The sequence below is a fragment of the Chiloscyllium plagiosum genome, unplaced genomic scaffold (genome assembly GCF_037043375.1).
Source record: "Chiloscyllium plagiosum isolate Xiang-an unplaced genomic scaffold, Cpla_swu_hap1 HiC_scaffold_7, whole genome shotgun sequence".
Taxonomy (NCBI): Eukaryota; Metazoa; Chordata; class Chondrichthyes; order Orectolobiformes; family Hemiscylliidae; genus Chiloscyllium; species Chiloscyllium plagiosum.
The window spans coordinates 38,901,766-38,929,254 of NW_028270145.1; the positions used below are offsets into that span (position 1 = coordinate 38,901,766).

Sequence of the window (27,489 nt, forward strand, 5' to 3'; positions counted from 1 at the left end):
TGTTCGCCGAGCTGGAAGTTTTTGTTGCAAACGTTTCGTCCCCTGGCTAGGCGACATCATCAGTGCTTGGGAGCCTCCTGCGAAGCGCTTCTTTGATGTTTCCTCCGGTGTTTATATAATTCAGATTATGGTTGCTGCCAAAAACCCATGATGAGTCATGGATGCCCAGATTTGAATCTGTTAAGAATCTGGCCTTTTTAGCAGGGTTGTATCCTCAGTGTGAAAATGGGATTTTATCACCACAAGGACTGAGATTGTCAATTCTAGTAATGTTATCATGGGCAGATGTACTTGGGACAGATAAATTGTGAGGAAAATGCCAAGTAGGTCTTTCACTTTTTTTTGGCATAGATTGACAGAAATCTCATTCGGAACTGAGCCAGCTTGATCAATAGAGCTTTCCCTCCGGCCCTCTTTCCCTCCACTCTGCATACCACTGTGCTGTCACTTCTGATATGTCCCATCAGTAGGACAGACTTTCAGAATTTAGGGCAGTAATTGAGAAATCAGGGACTTGAAATATGTTCCTTCTTTAAATGCATTATTTCATGTGATGTGGGTATTATTGTCCACGCCTAACTGTCTTTGAATTTACCAGGCAGAGAGCAGATAAGAGTCAACCACATTGCTGTTGGTCTGGAGTACCGTGTAGGCCAGACTAGGTGAAGATAGATATCCTAAAGAACCTCAGTGATGTATTTTTGCAACAATTGATGATTGTTATTGTGAGAAACAAAATTCACATATTAATAAATTTCAGTCCAAGTCAAATTCTGAAGCAGCAAATTTTATTTGATACGTACTTGCAAGAACGAGTGCCGAACGAGTAAGCACCCCAGTCTGATGGTTACATTCTGATTTATGCTGTTCAGCTGCGTCTCTCGGTCCTCCCCTTTCATCCCATCGGCTACACGCTACAGCAAAAGTAACCAGTCACAAGCTCTAGCTTCACTCCACCTTTGTCTAGTTTCTCTCCGCCTCTGTTTACTTCTCCCAATACTCTAAGCATGTCGCCCCTTACTCTTATTTATCTCATTCCTTATATGTGACTATACTGGCATAGTTTGCTGTCTTCGTGCGATCGTCCTGCCAAACTAAATTTCATCCGTTGGCCACATCCCTCCTGTGACTGGCACACTATTCTCCTGTTACTGGTACATCCCGCTACACGGTCGCTCTGCCCTATTAGTCTTAGATAATTCTACCTGTTTTCTCTTCTTCTGTTTTCCTATGCCTGGGACATCCTGCTACACGGTTGCTCTGCCCAATTAGTCATAGATAATTCCACCTGTTTTCACTTCTCACTGTTTAGTATTGGCATGCGCAGCCTAATTTTACAATGTAAGCTTTGCAGAAGCAACACCTGTTCCCTTATTCTGCACAATTTTAACCCTATACCTTACAATTCCCCCCGCCTTTTCTTCTTGGCTACTAAGTGTTGTCTTCTGCATTTGTCTCATACGTTGCCTTCCAGTTCGCTAGCATCATGCCTGAGACTTCATTTATAGTGGCTAATTCTTTAAGGTCATTGTTAAAGAGGTTGAGTCCCTCTGCCTGATTACCTTTTAGAGGCATTTGTTTTGCCAAGGCCTTCTCAATTAGCCACTGGGTTAACCCTTGTACCTAAGGTATGATACAACAGCCAATTTCTACCAGTACCCCTGCTACCACTACCAGGGAGATGAGGATGGAGACTACCAGGCCTTTCCACTTCCCAAACCATGATTCCAGCCATCTCGTGAGTGATGTGTCCACTCCTGAATTCTCAGCCAATTCTTCCGCCAAGGTGGTCAATCCTCGCAAGGCACGAGAGATTGACCCATCAGGTGCTGTATTATTTGGAATAAAGTTACAACAGCTACCTCCTAACATCACGCATACACCCCCTTTTTCGGCTAGGATCATATCTAGGGCTAGTCTGTTTTCCCAGGCCATTCTGCTGGTTGCATCAAATTGCTCGGAAATACCCTTGACTGAATCTCTAGTATAATTGATGAATTTTTGCTGGTTGTAAAAAAAATATATAGTTTATCCAATCCACATTCTTGTTGACCATTACCCGCCAAAATAGGGCCGATTCAAAATCTGCCGCAGTCTGGTTGCGGGCCTTGAACTGATCGGGGGCCCCTCTAGGTACTCCTATAGAGTCGAGATAAATCCTATCATCAAAGGAAGTATCTTATAAGACCTTTTTACTCCTCTCATTCTTTGTTACTACCACCTTCTCCTTCTCAAATGGGATTGTCAATTGCACAATCGCACATATCCCTCTCCAGTCAGGAGCTAGGATAGGTTGCAATATTCTGCCTCCACTGTACCACCACAGATCCACCTGGGGAACCCGGAGTGCTGAGTAGTTCCCTCCTTTGTCCGTTTCGGTGTCATTCTGAGTTTCTATGCATAACCTTAGCTCCCCCAAGTCTCTAGACCGACTTGTACCCTGTCGGCTGACACATGATGTGTGATTCCCGACTGTGGTCAAAAACCGGGGAGGGGGGGGCACGCTTTCAAATCTGTCTTCTCCAAGAGAGGGAACATTAGAGATAGGAATATACAATTCCTATCATTCCATGCAGTCTTATCTTGATACAGGGCTGTTATACATTCCATGCCCTTCCTGTTTCGGTTCCACCCAAGCGGAAAGGGGACTATGTGGGCAACTGGTCTACCGGAGGCACGTGCATAGCAATTGCTTTTATTCAGAGTTTTAACAGTGAACTTTACCCATTCAACCCAGGCATTTGCGCCCCCGTGTCCAGTTTCTATTTCAGTGGTCTACTTCAAGTCCTTGACCTCTATAATTTTTGCCACCTTTGGGTCATTGGGAGGGGCAAAAGGATGTATCTTACCATCAGGTTGTTTGGCTCGTTTTCCATTTCCTACGGCTATTCGGAAACAGTAGCCCGAAAAACATTTCCCAGTGGCAGCCATTACTATCTTTAAATTATTACTAAGGAGTCGAGACCCGTTTTTCTGGGGAAAGGAGTCTTCATAGGAGGTATTTCTAATGGTGAGATAAATCGAGTGGCACTTTTTGTCAGGACAGTCTAGGGCTGGGCGAAAGGGGGCTCTATGGATAGTGATGCCAGGTGGCGGTTCTTGTGAACCATACCTTGTGTCCGGTAGGGTCTTAAGAAGGATTTCCGAGGAAATATACTCCCTCTGATACTTTACATCTGCGCATGTTACTAGACTGCAAGCATCGACCTCTATTACTTGCGGTCTGAATATCAGGGACCGTTAATAACAAATATGGAGATGACAGCATCGTTTGACAAGATCCCAATACTAAGAAAGCTAATATGGTAACCCTAAGCGTCCTCAGCATCCTATAATAGTATTGAAGGACTGAGAGATTTAACGTGCAATACAATATATAGATATCAAAAAGAAACTATCCCACGTCCACATAAAAATCAGTTACTTAGTCTTTTGAATCTGAGTTTCAGTGGTTCTTCTGTTGATTTGGCTGTCCAGACTTCTTTCTTAACCGGGGATTCCACCTGTCCTTTAATCCTGGTGTAGTGAGTCCAGCCTTTCTCTGCCATGCGTATCACCGTTTTGGTCGTCAAAAGAGCCTGGTACGGTCCCTCCCAATCCGGTTGCAATTTAGTTTCTGTTCATGACTTAATTAGGACCCAATCTCCTGGCCGGATGGGATGAACGGCGAATTAAAGGGGCGGAGTCTGTGACAGTAATCCTTGTTTCCTAAGAAAAGACAAAGAGGAGGACAAGCCCAGTATATACTTCTTTGAGAACAGATCTTTAGTCTCCAGGGTGGGCAGTTCCCCTTTCGTTCCCAGATAGGGCAGGCCAAACAATATCTCATAAGGAGACAGCCCCATATCTTTCCTTGGGGCTGTCTGCACTCGTAAAAGGGCTATAGGTAAACACTTAGCCCAAGGGAGTCTGGTTTCTACTACTAATTTTGATAACTGCTTCTTGAGTGTCTGGTTCATTCTCTCAACCTTTCCTGATGAAGGTGGGTGCCAAGGGGTGTTGAACTCCCAGGAGACTCCTAACAACTTCATTACTCCCTGGAGTACCCTGGAAGTGAAATGAGTTCCCTGATCTGAATCTATGCATTCCACTAACCCGTATCTGGGAATTATATGTTCAAGTATTATCTTGGACACCCCACTTGCAGTGGCTAAAGGATACGCCTCCACCCATCCAGATAGGTGATCAACCATTAACAGCATATACCTCAGTCTTCCCACTCGGGGTAATTCGGCATAATCTACCTGAATGCTCTGAAATGGTCGGAGCCCAGGTTCTCTCCTTCCTGGGACTTGTTTGCTCAATATATTGTTGATTTTCTTGCATGTTATACATTTCTCTCATATCTGTTTGGCTATCGTATAGATCCCTTTACATCCATATTTCCTCAAGACCAAATCACACATTGCTTGCACTCCCCAGTGACTCCCCTGGTGTAAGACAGTCATAATTTCTCACATCATCTTATTTAGCATCTCCCAGCCATCAGGTAGCATCCAGCGCCCCTCTACTGTCTGCATAGCTCCCAGTTCTTCTAATTCTCTCTTCCTTAGCACTAAATATCGGTGTCCCCCCAGGTTCCTGCACCATCGGTACCAAAATATATATTGTAGCGGGCTGAGGGTTCAGAGCTGCCTCCTTAGCGACTTCATCCACCAATCTATTTCCCTTTGCTTTGGGATCATTTCCCTGCTGATGTCCATTTATGTGGACTATTGCTATTTCCTTTGGCAACAAAAGGGATTCCAATACTTGCTTTACCAATTCTTCATGAGCCAGTTCTTTACCCCTACTGTTTATCAGTCCCCTCTCCTGCCATGTCTTCCCAAATGTGTGTGCCACCTCGAAGGCATACTTAGAACCTGTGTATACAGTTCCTTCTTTGCCTTCCAAGGTCTTAAGAGCCCTGCCTAGTGCATAAAGTTCACAAGTATGTGCCGACTAATCATTGGGTAGTCTGCTAGCTTCAATAATACTCCCCTCTATTCCATCCACTACTGCATATCCATTATGTCTTTTGCTTTCAATCACTCTGGAGGACCCATCAATAAGCAGCCTGGCCCCTGCATGTAGAGGGATATCTCTAAGGTCCATTCTTACTTTCGTCTGATATTCTATAATGTCAAGGCAGTCATGTTCTGGGTCTGAGGGAGCTTCATCCTCCCCTTTCCAGAGAAAGGTAGCTGGATTCAGACAACTGTCTGTGATCAATGTAAGGTCATCCCTCTCTATTAGAATTGCTTCATATTTTAGAATTCTAGAATCCGTAAGCCACCACCCTGCTTTCTGATTTAATATGGTCCGTACCTGATGTGGGTGCTGACTATTAAGGTTCCCCAAAAGTAAGTTTCCAACTTTCTTCTACCAATAAGGCTGTTGCTGCCACTGCCTGCACACACTCCGGCCAGTAATGTAGCTTTTCATTCTTTAATTAACAATGAATTAATGCTGTCATCTTTTAAATTAGCTATGAATCAATATGACAGGTCACAGAGTGTGAAGCAATTCTGCCAATTAATATTGAGTCAGGCTAATACAATTGATTTATTATAAATATTAATTATTAGTTATGTATTATATAAATAAAATAATCATTATTTGTAATTCAGGGTGGAAATGCAACATTTTAAAAACTGTAATTGCGCAGTTCTGTTTGTTTACCAGTCACTTGTGACTTCTCATTCTGTTTCTGTAATTGTTTTGCTCGCGCACATTCATTTTTAAAAACCTTAACAGATTCCAAAGCACCATTTGCAGTTAATTCAATTCCCAGTTTGGTGGCAGTATCTTGCCATGAGCATAATGGCAAGATACTGCCACCATTCTTCATGCCTCTCATCACAAAACTGTCGCCATAGTCCAGTTAACTCTTTCGTTCCTGCTCCCATGTTACGTTGCCAGATCAATTGCTGAGCCGATTTGACCAATTGAACAGCTTTAGGGCCACCTAATGGCCATTCTTCTTCACTCAATGTTTTGTTTAGACCTTGATTTTTTTTTAAAGAAATATTGCAATATTTCTTGCTCCCTATAGCTTCAAATACCAATTTATCAATTTATGTTTGTCTAACTTTAAAGCCTGTTCCTAACTATCCATTTTGGAATCTTACTTGTAAATATATATTTATATATTATAAATTAATTTGTTCAGTATTTAAAATGTAAAATGCATACCATTCCCAACTTTAAAATCCACTATTATTACCCGGTTTTAGTCCCTTAATTTAAATCCAAAATTAGTTTTATTAAGTCATCCTGACCAGTCATTGCTCAATTACAATGCTATAGGTCGTGAAATAACCAGAGCTGTCTTAAAAGGATTTGTCCATTCAAGTTTTAAAAAAAACTTCTAATGCATGAATAATGGCCGAATCCAAGGTCACAGATATTAATCATAGGATTGATTTATTATGTTGAACTGAAACTTCAACTGTCGTTGAGGGAGGGAACTTTCTGAATAAAGCTACGGCTTAAAATTAATTGAAAACACATGAGTCTGAAACACAAAACAAGGTTATCATGTTGTTTTCCTCCGTATTAAGCTGATTTGAAATCGCTTTACTGTAAGGATAAAATAGTTTAGTTAGAAACTGATAGTAAGGCAGTCATGACCTGTAAAAAGAACAGGAGTTCACATTTTATTTCATACTCACTGTAAAATCCTTAACCTTAAAAGAAATCATGTTAAATTTCCATAATAGAAATCAGATTCAAAACAGTCCCGGATCTCAAGCTCCAGGGAACAAAGCACAAACATTCAATCACCAACAAACAAATGTGCATTCAAACCGAATCACAAAGGGTTAAACTTTCTATTAGCTGTACAGCTCTATCTCTCTCACTCTCACACACACACACACACGCGCACGCATGCACACCCTGTATCTCACAGACACTTTGAGCTTCCCGCAATAACAACTCTAGAGGCTTCTCACTCCACCCCTCTATCTTTTGATTTTTTTTTTTCTGGATGTAACACCCTGCTTGTTGGGGTCTCCACCTCTGTCCTTGTCCCTGTTGACTGGACCCTACAAAAGGTCCTCCTCGTCCTCTACCCCTTCCTCTATGTTCTACGTACTGCGGTTGCTAGTCACTGATTCGATTCTTTTCTTGACTACTTTGTCAACCGTGGCTACCATCATTTTTGCCTTCTGTTTTTGCTTCTCATCCTCTCTCTTTACAAACACTTTCTGTGGCTCTTTTAATAACTCCTCAAGTGATTTCTCACTCCACCCATCTATTTTCTGAATTTTTTTTTGGATGTCTGGCCATGATTTAGTAACAAAGTGTACCCTCAGTAGCCCTTCAGCTACTAGCCTTTCCAACACGAAGCATAATCTGATCCCTCCTGACTGAAAGGCTGTTTTCTGTTGACATATAAATTCAAATATTTACAAACACAGTCCAACCCGTACTTTGGCCAGAAGACAGCGGGACGAAGAATGGATTCCTTAGTCCATACAAAACAATAATACTTAATCATCTTTTTACTATCTTTTCACCTTGTACAAGTATTATTTTTCCAATTCCACAACATCCTGCCCAACGGACTTTCTGGAGGGAGGTTTTCAGGGACCCCGCCTCCATTTCCATTTTTTTTTTCCGGAGGCTTATACTTTACCCTCAGCACAGCCCATATTGAGTTCCTTCGTTAGACACTTATTAACTCCTAGAACTCAATCCCAGCCACCAAGGCAGTACTTAAAAATCTCTTTTCCTACCTTGGTCCATGCACGGAGTTGCCTGGCTCCCTGTGCCTACTTACTTTCGCCTGGTTCAGATAGACTCTCATCAGATCTCAATCAGTCAACCAGAAGGGGGAACCCACTGCTGAAGAACACGGGACTGTTCTAAAAGGAACGGGACGCGTCTTCCCAGTCATCGACGGTGTCCACCCTGCTGGTGATGATGGACATCCCGGACGAGCCCCTAAACTGTGAGAAACAAAACTCACACATGTTAATAAATTTCAATCCGAGTCAAATTCTGAAGCAGCGAATTTCATTGATACAAACTTGCAAGAACGGGTGCCTAACAAGTAAGCATCCTAATCTGAGGGTTACATTCTGATTTATGCTGTTTAGCTGCGTCTCTCGGTCCTCCCCTTTCACCCCATAGGCTACGTGCTACAGCAAAAGTAACCAATCACAAGCTCTAGTTTGTCTCTGCCTCTGTTTACTTCCCCCATTACTCTAAGCTTGTGGCCCCTTACTCTTATTTATCTCATTCCTTATATGTGACGATCCTGGCATAGTTTGCTGTCTTTGTGCGATCATCCTGCCAAACTAAATTCCATCCGTTGGCCACATCCCTCCTGCGACTGGCACACTATTCTCCTGTTACTGGTACATCCCGCTATACGGTTGCTATGCCTTATTAGTCATAGATAATACTACCTGTTTTCGCTTCTCACTGTTTATTATTGACATGCGCAGCCTAATTTTATAATGTAAGCTTTTGCAGAAGCAACACCTGTTCCCTTATTCTGCAGAATTTTAACCCTATACCTTACAGTTATCATGGTCACCATTATTGAGACTAGCTATAGCTCTCCAGATTTGTAAATTTAATTCACATTCCACTGGCTCTGTAGTAGGATTTGTATCCGTGATCCCAGAGCTTTAACGTGGATCTCTGGATTACTAGTCTACTGACTTTACCACAGCACAATTGTCCCTCCACTTGAATATTTTAGAAAATACTGGGAGCAAGTGGAATGAAACTAAAAAAATATTTCTTTCAACCAACACCCTGACTATAATCCATCCAGGCATAATGAACTAAATGGCCTTCCTCATTACACAAAATTTATTGATGGGAATATAACCTAGTACAAACTTGAGAATTGCACATTTTGAAACCTGATTAATTTTATCTTGCAACAGAGATTATAATTCACCTTCTCTTCAGCACACCAGCATGATGTTGCGTATTTTCATTGGGGAAATGCTAAATGAAATAACCAGATTGCTACTTTGTAAAGAGAATAAAATTAAACTAAACAACCATTTGCGTAAGTTGATTCTGAGAACTGGGCAAACATCTTCATCCAAGAATAATAATTGAGTTATATGCTTCACTGTTAGCACCTTCACCTCCTTGAAACCGCCAGCAGCTGTTTGATAAGAACAATGATCACAGTTTTGAGTAATTTACTGGAACTAAGCACTTGTAAAGCTTTCAACTGCAGTAGTTTTTCTTTTAATTGCTTTATCAATTTTGTGAAGCACAGGTGAGATTGTCAAGTTCCAGTTTTCCCCCGTTGTGGAGGGGAGGACTTTTAAACATTGAAATAAAAACAGTCCACTTTGATTCTTCAGAACCTGGCAAAGCAATTTTTTAATACTGTTTAAAAAGGAGAAAGAAAAGCGGAACAGATAGCATGCACAGAGCAAGGCAAAGTGAATGCTAATGGTAATAGAGGAGTGATACAGATGGAAGATTAGATGTTAATGGTCATTGTTAATAGCACAAGCAACGTCAGTGCTGCTGAGAGCAAACACCTGCAAGCAACACATGGAGGGAAGGGATTAATCGAACTGGAGAACAGAATTCATTGTCAGTAGTTGTCAAATATCAATCATTTGAGTCCTGAAGGCAGTAAAGTGCCGAAGTGAAAAATGAGATGCTCCTCCTCCATGTCAAGTTGGGCTTCACTGGAATACTGCAGCAGGCCTAGGATGGAACTGAGTGTGTGAAAGTAAGATGATGTACTTAAATAGGAAACAACTGGAAGGCTGAGGTCATTCTTGTGGACAGATAAAAGGGTATTCAAAGTTAAACCTTTGAACATATTCTGCCGAGATCATCTACGAAGAATTCCTCCCCCATGAATCTGTATATCTGACCTTGTACAAGTTCAAGGTGGCCACTATCTTCTCGAAGGCATCAAAGGATGAGTAATAAATGCTGGTCTCTCCAGCAAAATCCACATCTCCTGAATTAAGTTTTCAATGTAAGTTTTAAAAATTATTTTAATGACTTCATGGAGAATTGAAGATAATCTTTGACATGTTACTATGATAAAATAAATTTAGAAGAATGTCCTTTTTGGTTTGCTTTTTAAATTCTCTTTGTACCATTTACCAAGAAAAGTCTGAAGGGAAGACAAGGAAAGTTATTGCATCTCTATTTTATTACAAACTGGGAATGGTTGAAATAATTAGTATGGAATATAATTTTAATTCATAATGGTAAGAAAATGTAAGTAAAGCCCTTTTCTAACCTTAAAAAACAAATTTATCGCTGAATAAGATCATTACTGTTTTTAAACTGTCTAGGTTTCTGCAGAATTGGTAAGTAGCTAATTATCAACTTTCTCTTATAGTGAAAATGGTTTTCATATAATGTGGCCATAACTTGGAGGTGCTGGTGTTGGACTGAGATGAATAAAGTTAAAAATCTCACAACACCAGATTATAGTCCAACAGGTTTATGTGGAAGCACTTGCTTTCAAAGCACTGCTTCTTTCTCCAGTGAGGAGGAAGCAGCGCTTCGAAAGCTAGTGCTTCCATATAAACCTGTTGGACTATAACCTGATGTTGTGATTTTTAACTTCATATAATGTGCTTTTCTAATGTAATGGCAGCATGTTGCCGCTTTAGCATTGACTTGGTTTCCCCCGTCAAACATATTGCAAACCTGGGCTCAATTTATAGTGTATTTGTGCACATTCTCTTCAGGTGGAAACTATGGAGGCACAGATCCAGTCAAAGACTGATGATTATAATGAGTTGCTGCTTAGAAAGGAACACCTGGAGCGAGATGTGCAAGAACAAAGTGAAGAAATAGCAAAACTGGAAGCACAGATCAAAGAGCTTGAGCAAGTTGTGTTATCCCATGCTGATGCAGAAAAGCGGATTCATCAGCTTGAGCAAGAAATGCAGAAGATGAGGCGGATAGAGGAAGAATTAACACAGGTAAGGGAGGATCAGTAACCATACCTTTATGAAACTTTATTTCATAACAATCAAGCTGAGTGTGTGTATTTCTGTAGTAAATATCACCTTTAAATCAATCGTCAAAAATTAATACTTCTAAACCCTCATTGAAATGATTACCTGGCACTTTCTGAAAACTTATCTGGGGAGAGCATTATAATGGCCCAGAAGCTTGCAGCGATTAAAGTAAAATGAAAAGCAACTGCATATTTAATAGAAAAATTTACAGGGTTATGGGCAAAGAGCATGGGGTAGGACTAATTGATACCTCTATCAAAGAGTCTTATCAAAGATACCTCTATCAAAGAGCCAGCACAGGGAACCTCTTCCTGTACTTAATGATCCTAAGTGAGCTATATTGCACCATCCTTTCTAAAGAGGTTACGGACAGTTTGCTGAGTCCTTTGTTCAGATTGTAGAAAGAGATGGAACCATTTCTCAACAGTGTCGATAACAAATTGCTACAATACTGATAAACTTAACATTGCTACTACTTTGTTGAGAACGATGGCAGTCAGCTAACTGCTGCAGAGTTTAATATAATCTCGCAGTTAATGTAAATGGGGAGAAAGTGAGGTCTGCAGATGCTGGAGATCAGAGCTGAAATGTGTTGCTGGAACAGCGCAACAGGTCAGGCAGCATCCAGGGAACAGGAGAATCGACGTTTCGGGCATAAGCCCTGAGGAAGGGCTTATGCCCAAAACGTCGATTCTCCTGTTCACTGGATGCTGCCTGACCTGCGCTGTTCCAGCAACACAGTTAATGTAAATGGTTGAGAAATGAATTAATCCCGGCAGTATTGTACTATTCAAAAACCTGTTCTTTCAAAAGTATCAAGTTAGTTCAGTTGAGTGAACTTTTCTAAATGAAATAACAGAGGCAGTTTGTACTTCATATGCAGCCAGTCTTGATCTTTTTGGATTGCATGTTGTGCTTTTTTTTAAAAAGTGTCAGTTTCACAAATAACGGACAAGGTCCTGAATTTTGACAATGATAGCATCCATGTGTCCCGCTTCTTAACCTGTTGCAGCCCAATAATTCTTCTTGTAAAGACATTGCTGGCTAGACTACCATTTCTTTGCTCATCCTTAATTGCCCTGATGGTTGTTAAGAGTCAACCACATTGCTGTGGGTCTGGAGTCACATGTAGCCAGACCAAGTGAAGATGGCAGTTGCTTCCTTAACAACATCAGTGAACCAGATGTGTTTTTATGGTCATAAACAGATTCATTAATTCCAGATTTTTATTGAATCCAAATTTCACCATCTGCCATAGTGGGATTCAAACCGGTGTCACCGAACATTACCTGGGTCTCTGAATTAACAATTCTGTGACAATTCTGCTAGGCCACTGCCTCCCCCCTAAAATTTACTAGAGTTGGAAGTGAGCAAAAACAGTGCTATTATATGTGCAGGAATGTGTTTTAAGTATGCTTCACTCATTGATGGACATCAAATTCGATACAATTACATAGGATAACGGCCAAAAGGGCTTAAATTAGATTTTGGTTTTTAATTTGAGTGCTACCAGATATGATATATTCCTTTTTTTCTGTGCTAGGATAAAGAATCCCTGCAGCAGCAGCAGTACAGTAACCTAATGCAGATCTCTGCTCTACAATCAAAACTGGATGAAGCTAGACATAGAGTCCCTATTGAAGGACTTTCTGACCAAACTCTAAAGGAGCAATTACTGAATGAGCGGCAAGCTCTCCAGACAAAGGAAGATGAGGTGGGATTGAGAAACAATTTCATTAGGCCCTAAGTAAGACTATTTATGATTTGTGTTTTAACATTTCTGTTTTTAAAGATGCCACATTACCGAGACATTTAATCTAACCAGGAAACATTCAGTTTATTGGAGGTTACTTGTAGGTAATTTTACATTGTTTCCCTGGTAATTGTTAATCTGACATGGGCAAGGGGTATTTGACTAGATTAACGTATCAGGTTGGATGAAGAAGCTGGGTTTTGAACTGAACACCCCAACAAATGATCAAGACTCGAAATGTTAGCTTACTCTCCCTCAATGGATGTTGCCTGACCTGTGATTTCCAGCATTTTTTGTTTTCAGTACAGATTCCAGCATTTGCAGTAATTTACTCCTACGACAAATCTTCTGTAGTGCTCAGTAAGCAAGTCTTCATCCTGTTGGTTAAGGTGTGATCAACTACACAACCGTAGAGCAGTGAGTAAATACACAGCAATGTTTTCGGATGATCACAAAAGGGTTAGCTGATCTAAAGGCTTCAGGTCAGATAGTTGCTCTGTGTCCTGCATATTGCAAGTAAACAAAAATGACAAAATGCTATTGATAACAGAGTTAAGTTCAGTGAACAAGAAAGAAATCTGAACCACTGGATTGAAAAGTGTGGTGCTGAAAAGCACAGCTGGCCGGGCAGCATCTGCGGAGCAGGAGAGTCGACGTTTCAAGCATAAGCTCTTCATCAGGATTGAATTCTCCTGCTCCTCAGATGCTGGCTCACAGTTCTCTGAAAGTGGAGTCACAGGTATACAGGGCATACATCAGTTAGCACATTGAGTATAGAAGTTGGGAAGTTATGTTGCATTTATGTAGGACTTTGGTGAGGCGGCACCTGTAGTATTGTGTTCAGTTTTGGTCACCTTGCTATAGGAAGGATGTTACTAAACTGGAAAGAGTGCAGAAGAAATTTACATGGATGTTGCCAGGACTGAATGGTCTGAGTTATAGGGAGAGATTGGACAAGCTACGACTTTTTTCTTTACCGCGTAGGAGGCTGAGGGGGGATCTCACAGAAGCATATGAGAGGCTGGATAGAATGAATGCATTCTTTCTTTTCCCCAGGGTTGGGGAATCAAGGACTAGAGGGCATCAGTTTAAGGTTAGAGAGGAAAGAATTAAAGGACACCTAAGGGGCAACGTTTCTTAGAGAGGCTGGTATGCATACGGTGGCTCAGTGGTTAGCACTGCTGCCTCACAGCGCCAGGGTCTCAGGTTCGATTCCAGCCTCGGGCAACTGTCTGTATGGAGTTTGCACATTCTCCCCGTGTCTGTGTGGGTTTTCTCCAGGCGCTCCGGTTTCCTCCCACAGTCCAAAAATGTGCAGGTTCGGTGAATTGGCCATGCTAAATTGCCCATAGTGTTAGGTGCATTAGTCAGAGGGAAATAGGTCTGGGTGGGTTACTCTTTGGAGGGTCGGTGTGGACTGGTTGGGCTGAAGGGCCTGTTTCCACACTGTAGGAAATCTAATGGTAAAGTGAGGATACTGAAAAGCCTTTTTTTTTTGCGCATATCTAATGAAAGTGGATTAACAAAGCCAAGAAGAAGAGATACTGGGTCCATTTCCACCTCTGCCCCCAATTTCACCTCTATTTTACATACCACAGCGCACCAGTATGCCTGTAGCCTGTTGTAGGACCAGAGACAATGAACGAGTGTGCCCATACTCACTTTGCATTTAGGACACATTGGAGATACTCCTGATTTAAATTTTGAAAGGCATTCTGGAGTCAAGTGGACCCTGTGGAGAATTTTCAATTGCAAGGCATGGGTCCTGTTGCAAATAGAGATCCTCCTTGCATTTTCCCAGATACCCTCTCTCACTTCAGAAGAGGTCTCAATGTCCAGCTCACACTCCCATACCTTACAGAGCCATTCAGACTCGTTCGAAGGACGCTGTCCCAATAGGTGATAGACATTGCTGTCAGAAAATGTGTTCTCAGCACTCAGCACCCTCTTCTCTGTGTCACATCTATAAGAATCAGTTAGTAGTGTGGTCTCTTTTTGAATGAAATTCCTAATTTGAAAAAAACAGAAGATGTCCCTATTGGACAACTCGTATTTCCAAGCCAACTGGTCAAAAGACATCAGTATATACCCCCTCGAATAAGTGACCCACGCAAGACGTGTCCCTAGCTGCCCATAGTTTAAACCCAGAGTCCATCCCCTGGCTGAAAACCCGGCATACAAACTATGGATGTAAAAAATGATGTTTTGGCAATATTGCCCTCACACTGACGTATTGCCTTCCACTTTTTAACAGTATTAATAACTGTGGGGCTATGGCAATATTCCTTAACTATCCTCATTTTGTCCAAGAGCAGCAAGTTAGTAAGGGGATATCTTGCCTCAAATGCTTCGATGTCCAACCTGAGGGACACCCCAGGCCCAATCATTCATGTAAGATAGCAACAAGCTTAATTGATATTTTTTGATGTCTTGGAGTATCAAAACTGCAGCGGGATAGCTGCAGTTTAGTCAGTTTAATAAAGGGTCGCTTGCGATACCAGCTAAAGGAACTGAACCAGATGTTCAGTCTTCCAAAAAGCAGAGGAAGCATTTGCATTGAAAAAAGCAGATGGGGAGAATGTTTATTTTAGTGAGAGCAATCCAATCTAACCAAGAGATCGGAATCGCTTCCCATCTTTGAAGATCTTGTTTGATTCTGTCGAATAAATGATCAAAATTGGGTTTTAAATAGCTGATCAAAGACTGGAATAATGAATATACCAGAGTAGAGAAAGGCTTCCTGTGACTATCTAAAGGGAAATAGAGATTCATCCTCAGGACCAGGAATTCTCAGGAGACCACCCATGGGCATGGCCTCTGATTTCGCAAAGTTGATCTTGTAACCAAACAAATTGTATCAGATGAGACACTGAAACTGTTAGGTTTGATAAAAAGACAAAAACATCATCTGCATACAATGCAATCTTGTGTGACTTTGCCCTACTTCTGGAGCAGATATATTGGGAACCCTACCCAGCGGTTCAATTACCAATGTGAAAAGCAGTGATGATAAGGGACAGTCCTGTCAACTGCCCCCAAGAATATTGAAATTGCTTGATCACACACCATTGGTGAGGACCGCGGCCAGAGGGTCATTTTACTAAACCTTTACCCATCTGATAAAGACCTCGTCCAAGCCAAACCGTTTTAAAGTAAAAAAAAGGCTACTGGACCAGTCAAATGCCTTCTCCATGTCTAAAGAGATCACTAATTCCTGTACTGATCATTGTTGACATACTTGGATCATGTTAAGTAACCTCCTGACATTATTTGACGATCTGCGACCTTTATAAAACCCATCAGATCCTCCTTAATAATGGAGGGCCGCACAGTTTCTCGTCTTAGTGCAAGAATCTTACATAGGATTTTGAAATCAACATTCAGGAATGGGATGGATCTATAGGAAGCACAGTCCTCCTGGGTCTTCCCTTTTTTAAGGATAAAAGAGATGTTCGCCTCTCAAAGATAGCGGGAGGAGGCCACGACTATGTGAATCGTTAAACATACTAAGCATCGGTCCTGACAGTATACTTATAAATTCCTTATAAAACTCAGTGGGAAGTCCGTCAGGGCCAGGTGCCTTTCCATTCTGAAGCTGTGTCACAGCCTCCTGCACCTCTTGCACCGACAACGGGCATTAAGGAGAAACTCTTGCTCGGGGGTCACTCCCGGTAGGTCCAAACACTTTTTTAAAAAAAAAAAGATTCCATCCTAACCCACCCCTCCACACAATTATCAGACTGGTATAGTTCGGAGTAAAATTTACGAAATGCCGCATTAATCCTTTTAGAATCATGGGTTAAATTTTCAGCATCTTCCTTGATCGAGGTAATGGCTTGGGAGCATTCCCTTTTCCTGGCAAGATACGCTAAGTACTTGCCCGGCTTATCCTCATGCTCAAACAGCCTTTGTTTTGCAAATGTAAGCTCCCTCTCAGCTGTCTGTGTGGACTGAATAGCTGTGATCCTCTGCAGTTCATCCAACGAGGGCCTATCAAAGTATGCCTTTTCAGCTGCCTTCAAATGGGTGTTAAGCAAGTATTGCTGCTCACTCTACTGCTGTTTCTTACTGGCAGATTAGGAAATAACGAACCCCCTAGCATAGGCTTTAACATTTTCCCAGAGAATGGATGGATTACTAGCCAAGTCAGTAATTCAAATGTCTAACAAAAAAGCCCTGAATTCAATAGAGAACAATTCAATAAAACTTGCTATCCTTAAGAATGAAGGGGTCCAGTCATAGTGCCTTGAACCTATCATGGTGTCCTTACTCTTGACCATTAGATACACTGGAGCGTGATCAGAAATAGGGATATTGCCTATTGTACATGACACCACCGAGCCCAAATGCCCTGCGGGTGTCCAAATGAGATCAATCCTGGTATGACATTTGTGCAGATTAGAGAAAAACGTAAAATCCTTGTCAGTAGGGTGAAAGTGCCTCCAAATATCTACCAGTCCTAGTTCGACACACAAATCCCTTAATTACTTAGATCGTGAAGAAGATATCGAGGGGCCTTTGGGCAATCTGTCCATCGTAGAGACTATTAGACAATTAAAATCCCCCCATGATAATATGCTGAGATGTGAGGTTAACCAATTTAGAAAGTGCGTCTATCAAGAAGTTGATGGGACTTTTAAGATCCTGTATTCTTCCCCATTTATCAAAGCTTTAAGGATTACAAATCTCCCATGTGTATCTTTAATACACTCTAACAACGTAAATGGGCGATTCTTCCTAACAAGCATGGCCACCACCCAGGTACACCACTTAAACGCATCCTTAGCCATAACCTTCTATAGCACCATTTCAACTCCAAAGAGGGAGAACTCAAACTACGAAACACTGATCTTCAGTACAAGAAAGTCCATAAAACACAAAAACTACATAAACTCTAACGGCTACAACCAACAAAGCTGCAAAACTTGTAAAAATTCCTTACACCAAAAATGGGAAAACGAAATAGTGCCGAAGGCACTGCTTAGAGGAATTTACCCCCCTCCCCCCACCCCCATTCAAAGGGGACATCTACACATCCCAAAACCCTACTAACCATCCCTACTACCCTCTTAACTCCTACTATATAGGGTCGCGCCGCAACCCAGTAGGAAAAATCAAGATTAATGATATACACAAGTAAGTCAAAAGTAAACACGTCACCCATCCCTTGGTATAACTTAACTTAGAAATTAAAGATAAGTACTGTATCTATCCCGAGCATAATTTAATGCAACTTACTACCACCAAGTCCTCTCTAAAGAAGGACAAACCTGAACAACTCTGTTATCTGTGCCTTTTCAATCGACTGGCTTAAGTCAGTATGTCCACAAAGTTCCTCGCTTTCTCTGGTGAGTAAAATAAATGTACAGATCAATTATAATTCATCTGAGGCACCGCTGGATATCTTAGAGAGTACTGGATCCCAAGCGCGCTCAATCTCTTCTTAATACCATCGTAGGACTTCCTTTTCCTAATCACCGCTACTGAAAAATCTTGGAAAGACGTGACCTGGAACCCTTGCACACCTACGCTCTCGGATTCTTCCCGTCAGCTCTGGAAGCTTCCAGGACTCTTTGTCTTTATAATGATGGAGCCATACCAGGACAGGGCGTAGATGCTGGTCCATTCCTGACCTTCATGCCACGAGCTGGTGGACTTTCTCAATCTTTATCCTTCCCTTTTCAGCCTCCAAACTAAAGAAATCTGGGAACAACTTCTCAAACAATTCCACTGACCGCTCACCTTCCGTCCCTTCCAGCATGCCAACAACTCCAAAGGTTCTTTCTTCTGCCCTGTTCTCAAGGTCATCCACCAGATCCAGCAAACTATGGACCTGTGTTTCCAGGGCTTCAGTCCAACTCTTGGATGAATCAGCCTCTGCCTGCGCCCAAGCTCATAAGTCCATTTCACCAGGTCTTGCAGTATAGCAGAGACCTGGGCCAGCTTTTCCTTGTGTTTTTTTTTTCTTCAATCTTCTTCCTGAGGACCTTGTGAGATTTGGCAAGCTTCTCAACCAAGGCCTGGTGAGTAAGCAAGCCCGCCGCCTCGGTGGATTGAGCCCGGTCCTGGGCGAACTTCCTCCTTTTTTTCACCATTTCCCCACTGCAAAGACAAAGGTAAGTAAAATTTTCAGGTTCTGTAGCTCTTTTACTTTTTTTTTGCTCACAGTAACATGGTTGGGGCAGGTTCTAGCTCTGTCCTGCCAATGTTGTGGCGCAGAGCCCAGCAAACGCAATCCTCCTAGGTCACTGCCATCTTGGATCCCCATGATTTCAGCTTTTTAGCAGCGATTGTGCTTGTGCTGGCCCTGAATTTCCCTGCACTTTAAGACCCAATCTTGTTGATTTTCTTTTCCAGCTAAGCTGACTTACTTCAGACTGCATTCCACTGGTTTGGTCAGACTCCATTGTCCACTGCCTGAGTACAGGCACCCCAACTGAACTGCTACCAACAACTGCTTACCTGTCAGCAATTCAGTATCTTCTCTTGAGACTGCATCACAATGCTGCACTCCAGCATCTAATCGCTGGCACAATTTCAGCTTTTTAGCTGCTCTGAGAAGGATCCTGCTGTATCCGGACTGCCATTAATTGGCTAAATGCAGTTGGGGCAAACAATGGTATTTCAGCAACATGAAGTCAACTAGTTTGATTTCTCTTCACTGACAAACTGCTCTAAATGAATCTTTCAAACACTCCAATAGGAACCTGCTCTGTTTCTAGGTAAAATCAAATCTAGAACCCATTGTAACATTCTGTGCCTTCAATCTGGCAATCTTCCCAGATCACTGGCTTCACAGCACACATGGAAACAACGGATGGCATCAACAAGGGGCTCTGTCAGCTTGAATTAACTGTTTGGCTTAAGAACAGAAGTCAGAGTTGTGATATATGTTTGTTCTTTGGACTGGAGTTCAGTTCCCAAGGATCTGTGTTTGAACCACTTCTTTATTGATAGGTATAAATGACTTGCATATTGGAATACAGAGTAAAATTTCAAACTTTTGTCTTCACACTAAACTTGGAGGTATAACGGGTGGTGAGGATGATATTAACCAACTGTAATAAGGCACAGGCAGAATGCTGTAGAAGAATGAGCAGACGAATAGCAAGAAGGATTCAGTACTGCGCAGTGTGAGTTGATACATTTTGATCAAAGAGTAAGAGAGAGACAGTCATAAACCTAATGGTACAGCTCAAAAGTGCATGCAGGAGCAACAGGATCTGTGAAATCATATGCATTAATCTCAAAGGTATTGGAGCAATGATTTGCTAAATTATTTGCAAAACATGGGATCTTTATAAAGCTCTGCTTAAGCCCCAGCTAGAGTATCCAGTATGATTCACCACAACTTACTTAGGTAGTTGAGGATGCTTGAGAAGGTACTGAGGAGATTTGCTACATGATGCAAAGAATGACAGATTTTGGCTACAAGATTAGAGTGGAGGTGCATTTAGTGGAAAGCAACTCCATTAGAAAATGCACTGCTCATAAAATCCTTTAGATAATTGTGGATCACAGAATGGAGTAACACAGTTAGAATAAAATTTCCTAGAATTTGTGTCCTTTAATTGCTAATCCTCCCTCAGGCAATTCCACTGACAATAATGTTGAGTTATGTTGCTTTTGCTGTGTTTGTCACTTCTGTGTGTTTATCGGCTATCGCATGTGGCTGCCACGGATGTACACTCATTAGGTCCTCTTGTGATGCTTTTCAAGATTTTCTGTCATCCATTTGTGACAGTTGCCAGGTATTGTACAAAACGCTTCAGTGAAACAAAATGGATGCATTTCATGGAATTTGTTGAGTAAAAAAATTTGAATTGTATAATAATGTCTGATAGCTCAATTGGTTTGTAATTGATTTTGTTGTGGAATTTATTTTCAAGATCCAAAGCCTTGAGGAACAGCTTGATCAAGTTCGAGAGAATCTGATGAATAGAAACGATGAGATGCTTCAGCTGAATATGCAGTTGGAGATCCAGACAAAGCAGTCAGCAATGACTATCAACCAACTCCATGAGGAGAACATTCGAGTGAAGGTGAGTTCATTGGCAGTGATGTGATTCTTGTGAGTTACTGGAGTCAGTTTGTGGGGTGATTGAGATAAGTCATTTATTAGTGAATAACTAGACCAGAAGAATTGTAGCTAAATCATCTGTCTGTCACTTAAATATGATAGTTTCCTAGTACTATTTGTAATACTGACACAAGTCTGTGCTAATTTACATCAAATATACTTATTTTCCCCAACCATTCTAATTTTTCAGGAGGATGTAGCTAATCTCCATATGCGTTTCGGCCTGGATGCAGATAGCAGCAAAGTGCCTGGATTGCAGCTGCCTCAGGCATTGTTGCAGGAGAAGAACCAGGAGATTGATGAACTAAAGGAACAAATCCTCAAATTACAACAGGACTTGGAAAACATTTCACACTACAAGGTGATATATTAGTGGAACTCTGAGAGCTTTGTTGGACTCTTTGGTTAATGCATTGTATGAAGCTGAAGGCTAAGTTTATGTTAGACAGTATCTTTTAGATAATTCACTCTATGAATTCAAAGCTATTCCCAAACATTTTTATATGAATATCTTCCCACTTATTCATCAGTGTTTTGATTACTTCGTTACATTGATAACATCCACAGTTCTATACATTAGCAGATAAAATATTGGAAATTGGCAAGCTAGCCAGTGTCTGTGGGGAGAAACGCAGTTAATATTTCAAGTGCGGGACCTATTGTCAGGGATGTAAAAAGTGTGAGATTTAGCTGCTTAGAATTAAGAACAAAAGAAGGTTCTTTGGGAAGAAATATCAAAAGAGAAGTTGTAAGATTGAATGCCAGGCAGGAGAGCTTTAAATGACAAAAATTATGTTGGTGCAAAGCAAAAGAGAAAGGTAACAGAGCAAGAAACCTGTGATGCATCTGAAGTAACTAAGTCTTAAGAGATTTGTTGTCTGGGCAGTTTTCATCCTAGCAATTTGAGTGTGACAAAAAATTGGGAACTTCCCATCTTGATTTATCAGTTCTGGCAACATGTGTAAAGAGAGCAACAGAGCTGTTTCAAGTCCAGTATGAATCTGTGTTAGACTTGAAATATCAACTCTGTTTCTCTATCTGTGCTTTGTTTTCATTTTAGTTCATTTACTAGTATTGTTCAGCAGAATTTGAAGTCGTCTTTATTCATCTCTCTATTTTAGACTTTTGAAGAGAAGGATTGTGAAATTGAAGAGCTGAAAATACAGGTAGAACAGCTTACAGTTGACCAGGATAGGTTACGTCAGTCAAAAGAAGAAGAAATTGAGCATCTTATTGAGGTTATAGAGAAACTGCAGCAAGAACTTTCTCTGTTGGGTCCAAATCGCCATGAAGTCAGTGATTCTCAGGAAGACCTTGAAATGTTGGGTTTGGAAAAAGACACCAGAAAAAATTCTGCACTTTCTCGGGGACTTAACGACAACCTGCAGCAGGAACTGGCATGTATTGAAGTAGACAATAGGGCTGCTGGAGACTATAAAGAGAATGGAGCAGTATTAATGGTATCTAAGCAAGACTCCCTTCAGCTCTTGGATAAAAAAGAGGCTCAGTTGCAAGAAAAGATTGTTGCTTTGCAAATTGACCTTCAAAACTTGCAAGAAGTTAATCAGCAGCAGTTGCAAGAAATGGGATCCTTGCGTTTACAGTACAGCACCCTTCAGGAGGACAACAGTTTGCTGAGGACCCACATCTCTCAACGGGATGCTGATGTAGCTCTTCTCTCCTCACGTGTCCAAGAGTTGGAAGATGCTCAGGCTGAAAAGGACATGTTGCTACAAATGATTGAAAAGCAAAGGCAGGTGGAATTGGAAGAAATGGGATCTTTACCAACAAGAATAGCAGAGCTTGAACAAGAATTATCAGATAGGACAACTCAAGTCCAAACAAGTTGTAATGAACTACAAACCTTACACTCTGACCTTCTGGAACGTGACTGTGTGCTTCGGACCTTGAGACAGAAGGATGCAAATCATCAAGAAGAACTTGAGAGATTACAGGGTGACCTGGCCAAGTGGGAGGCAATGAATGAAGAATTAAAAGGCCACCTGAAGCAATTTCAGAAAGACAAGGAAGTAGTTGGCAATGATAGGACTACTCCAGAAATACAGCTGAAGGAAGATCTGTTGGTAAGTCATTATGTATTTAGTACACTTGAATATAATGCAACAAACATCTTTTATTTGGCATTTAAACTTTTACAGTGAATGATTTTTATGATTTTAAAATATATTTAACTGAAGGTTAAAGCACACACCATTTCTTTCTCCTCTTTTTGGCTAGGGAGAATTTGTAATAAATTTTCATTGTCTGAAAATAATGCAGATTTCATAGGTTGTTCTGAAAGCAATAAAATGTTCACATACATGTTTGAGATCTTGTATATTTTCTCCTTCATCATAAAAACTTGAAACAGTTTGCACTTTGTAGTGCAAGGATGTAAAGTAAGGAATGACTCTGCTACTGCAGGGTGGACTCGAAGGTAAAAGGCTACAAAGTGTTCAAAATCATTTCATGGCTTTTTCTTGGCTAGGTTTTAGTTGATAGCATGATAGCAAGAATCATAGAAGAGTCATCATGGCAAATGTGTGGCTGCTCAGTCAAGATAACTAATGTTAGCCTTTCATATGGAGACTTCTCAAATCCCAAATCTATGCCATTTTGGTGTATTTCTATGCTTGTAGAGGATGGAGAATGAGCAAGAAAATGTTCAAGGTTGTTGTTAAAGTGATGCGCATCTTCCAAAATGCACACTTTCTTTCATACATTAATGGGTAGACCATATATTGGAATAGTATTTGGGTGGATGGGCTAGTGACGTATTAATTTCAGGTCAAAATTAATTTACCCAATGACCAAGATGGTGGGCCAAGATGATCTTAGAGAATGGAGTACATCCTTGCCATACGCCTGTCAGTATGTTATAGATTCTCATCATGGTATTTCCTAAAACACAAAAAGCTAGGGTGGATGTTGATTATGTATGAAAGATGTAGATAATATGAAGACTCGGGGAAAGCCGTCACCTTTCGTAAGTCTACCCTTAGGACATTTTGCTGTAGTGGATTTTAGCTGATCTCATTCTTATCTTTAATATGCATCAGTTGCATGTCATTTCAACAACAAAACCCCTGCTCTTTTCTTCACTTTCACTGCCTGTCACCTAGAACCCAGAGCGCTCCAGTTGTCTGTTAACATCTCACTAACTCAGTTCAGTGACCTTGGTCTGTAGGGCTCAGCTACTTGCTTCATTGACCAATTGTAACTGAGTGATCCAGGCTTTATTTGAGAATATAATAGTATACCCTGATTGTGTTTTGTCGTAACTTCAATAAATTAATGTTCCAAGATAGTGGTTCTTCACTATATTGATGCTGGCTTGTAGCAAAAGATAATCAATAAAATATAATTTAATGAAGGTAAAATCTAATATTGTGAAGGTTAAAAAATACGCAGGCTGACTGGAATAATCTTTCAGTTACAGGAGCAAAAGAGACTCCAAGAGTTGGAAGTGACCTTGCAGCAGAAGGAGCTACTTGTCACCCAGCTAAGTGCAGAACGTGAGGGGCTACAGGCTGAGCTTTCTAAAGTTAAAGAGGAACTGAACTCTAGCACAGAGAAGATTGAAAAACTGCTGGAGGCTGATCAGGTAACAGTAATGGCTGAAGTAATTGAGATCTTCTGTCTTATGAATTGTCTTCAACTGAATTTTGTTTTAAGCAATCCATCTTGGAGATTGAAGTCTGGAGGAATTTAACACTTCACACTTTATCCCCACTCAGTTACACTGTAATCATTTTTAAGTAATCTCTTAAAAGTTCTATTCACTGCTGTTCTCACTCACTTGCATAAGTACATCTGTTGTTAGTTTTGAGTGTCTCCAGTTTATGAATGTATGAATAATACTGACAGGGAAAGACTTCCTTCTTCCAGCATTGTTTATACAATGTACATGCTCTCCACCCCAGCCAGCGATCACATGATCCCCTATTAGGAGGTGGAAGACCAGATTAACAATGTGATTTGCAGTTTTGGGTTGAAGAGAAGGACAATTTCAGGAAGTTCCATGCCAGTACCACCGGGCAATCATAATAGTCTAGGAAATAGCTCTGGTCATCCTCACCAGTACCCATTCCTTTGGAGGAGACTATTTCTTCTGAAACAAGTCCAGCTGTGCTTTGAAGGGATTCAGGAAACTGGCATCCATGACATGACTTGACACTCTGTTCCAGATGTTCACAATTCTCTGGGCAAAGAACAACCACTTGATACTTAACCCTGCTCTGACCATCTGCAATTTGCAATTGTGATCCCTGGGGTTCTCAGCAGTCTACTTAATTGGAACAACCCATCAACTCAAATTTACTTATCATTGCTTCAGAAAAGATTTACAAGGATGTAGCCAGGGTTGGCTTATTTCAGCTATAGGGGGAAGTTGAAGAGGCTGGGGCTTTTTCCCTGGAAGGTCAGAGGCTGAGGGGTGATGTTATTGAGGTTTTTAAAATCATGAGGGGCGTGGATAGGGTAAATGGACAAAGTATTTTCCCTGGGGTGGGGGAGTCCAGAGCTGGACGGCATAGATTTAGGGTGAGAGGGGAAAGATTTAAAAGGGACCTAAGGGGCAACTTTTTCTCAGAGGGTGGTGCATGTATGGAATGAGCTGCCAGAGGATGTGGTGGAGGCTGGTACAATTACAGCATTTAAAAGGCATCTGGATGGGTATAGAAGAGGAAGGGTTTAGAGGGATGTGGACCAAGTGCTGGCAAATGGGATTAGATCAGATTAGGATATCTGGTCGGCATGGACGAGTTGGACCAAAGGGTCTGTTTCCGTGCTGTACATCTTAAAATCCAGGCCAGATGATGGCATTGTGGTAATGTCACTGAGTTGATAATCTACAGGCCAGTCTCTGAGACCATGTGTGCAAGTCTTACCATGGCAACCACTGGAGAAAAGAGGGTGAACATATGGTTTAAGAACTGTCCTGTGTCATAAAATGGGAAATCTCTTCGCTTTTCAAGTAAGTTTTTTTATAGGTAATTATTCTTCATTATTGCAGTTTCAGTGAAGTTCAGGCTACAGAAGTCCAATCTGGAAATTAAAACAGGTCCATTCAGGAGTGTTGCTGGAAAGCATTTTCTTCTTGCATCATTCGAAACCAATGTAGATATTTGTTCATTCGGATGTTGAGGTTATGGTACAAATAGGGTAATTAGAGTTAAGGTCAGACGTGATTTTACTGAAAACTTAATTAGCCAAATCTTGTCATTCAGTAACTTTTCATTTCAGCACCTCCCTGTGTTTGAGTTCCACATGTTCACCTTTGTCTCCTACCCCTCCCCCATCCAACAGCGGCCCTCCACAACATGATTTCCAACTTTATTTGACTAGAGAAGTTTTTTCTGATTTGGCTATTGAATTTCCTGTGCCTGTATTGAGGGCTTTAACCTATGCTTCCCTCCTTAAGAGGGAAACTTCTCTCTGTATCATTCTATCAAACCGTTATTAGTTTACCTCTTACCCCACTTAAACCATAGTGCCTGCGCTGGCTTTTTGAAAGAGCCATCTGGTTGATGTAACTCCCTCGTTTTTTCTCCATAGTTCTGAAAATTCCGCCTACTCACAATTAAAACTAAGCCTCCTAACCTATCAATTCATGCAGTTCAGATCCGAACAATTCTCTGCATAAAGACTTCCTTGAATTTCTGACATAGGTTTGCCCTTTAAGATGAATCAAATTCAGGAAGAGATAAAACTTTCAGCCCCTTCTGAAACTTTGGTAATGTTTTAAACCACTTTAGATCTATAACAAAGATTTGCCTCAGGACCCCCAATAAAGGTATGTGGGTGTAGCTTGAGAATTGTCTGGGATATTTAAGCTTCTGATAGGCTGACATTTGCCATAAGGCGCTCTTCCCAAATCTCTCTAGTCTTGAGCTAGAGAGAGTGATTTGGGCTATATCTGTACCATTTGCCTGGTTAGTTAGCGAGGAAATGTTAGACCATTTAAAACCTGGGAAATCCACATCTTACAATCCTCACTCAGGCCCCTGTGCAACTAACAATGCTCATTCCCAGCCACCTACCTAGCTCACCTGCCCATCTACCACCAATGTCATAAATCATTTTTATTTATTCCTTCAATCTGGAATTTCACTGTCAACAGCTTACTTTCTATGGATTTTTTTCTATCTGGTTCTCTATATAGAAAGTCAAACAGTTTGTCTGATCACGAAATGGCAAGTCATAAAGATCTAGAGCCAAAGAAAAGGCACTTCAGCTATTGCATCCATGTCAGTCAAAAATAATCGCCTAACTATTCTAGCACTTGGCCCCAGCCTTGTATGGCTTAGCAATGCTTATGAGGGTGTCTGCATCTATCACCATTATAGGTAGTAAATTCCACATTCCCACCACCTTTTTCCTCACATCTGTAAACCTTCTGCCCCTTGGCTTAAATCTATGCTCTCTAGTCATTGATTTCCAGCACTCCACCAGAAGCGGAAATGTTTTCTCCTGTCTACCCTATCTGTGAGATGTATGAAAATATGAGGGGTAATCATGAGGGCGGTACGGTGGTTCAGTGGTTAGCATTGCTGCCTCTCAGCACCAGGGACCCAGGTTCAATTCTAGCTTTTGGAAACTGTCTGTGTGGAGTTTGCACGTTCTCCCTGTGTCTGGGTGGGTTTCTTCCTGGTGTTCCGGTGTCCTTCTACAGTCCAAAGATGTGCAGGTTAGGTGGA

At 41.2% G+C, this 27,489-nt stretch overlaps 1 protein-coding gene across 6 annotated transcripts in view; it reads left to right on the top strand.

Moving 5' to 3' along the window:
• Positions 1-27,489, top strand: part of pcnt (pericentrin) — a 310,179-nt gene that overhangs the window by 190,585 nt on the left and 92,105 nt on the right. For all 6 annotated transcript variants that reach the window (XM_043693410.2, XM_043693412.2, XM_043693413.2 and 3 more), the window contains 6 exons: positions 10,683-10,919; positions 12,502-12,672; positions 20,601-20,753; positions 20,982-21,152; positions 21,913-22,875; positions 24,225-24,395. In XM_043693410.2, coding sequence (XP_043549345.2) covers positions 10,683-10,919; positions 12,502-12,672; positions 20,601-20,753; positions 20,982-21,152; positions 21,913-22,875; positions 24,225-24,395 — 1,866 coding nt within the window. The remainder of the gene's footprint in view (positions 1-10,682; positions 10,920-12,501; positions 12,673-20,600; positions 20,754-20,981; positions 21,153-21,912; positions 22,876-24,224; positions 24,396-27,489) is intronic.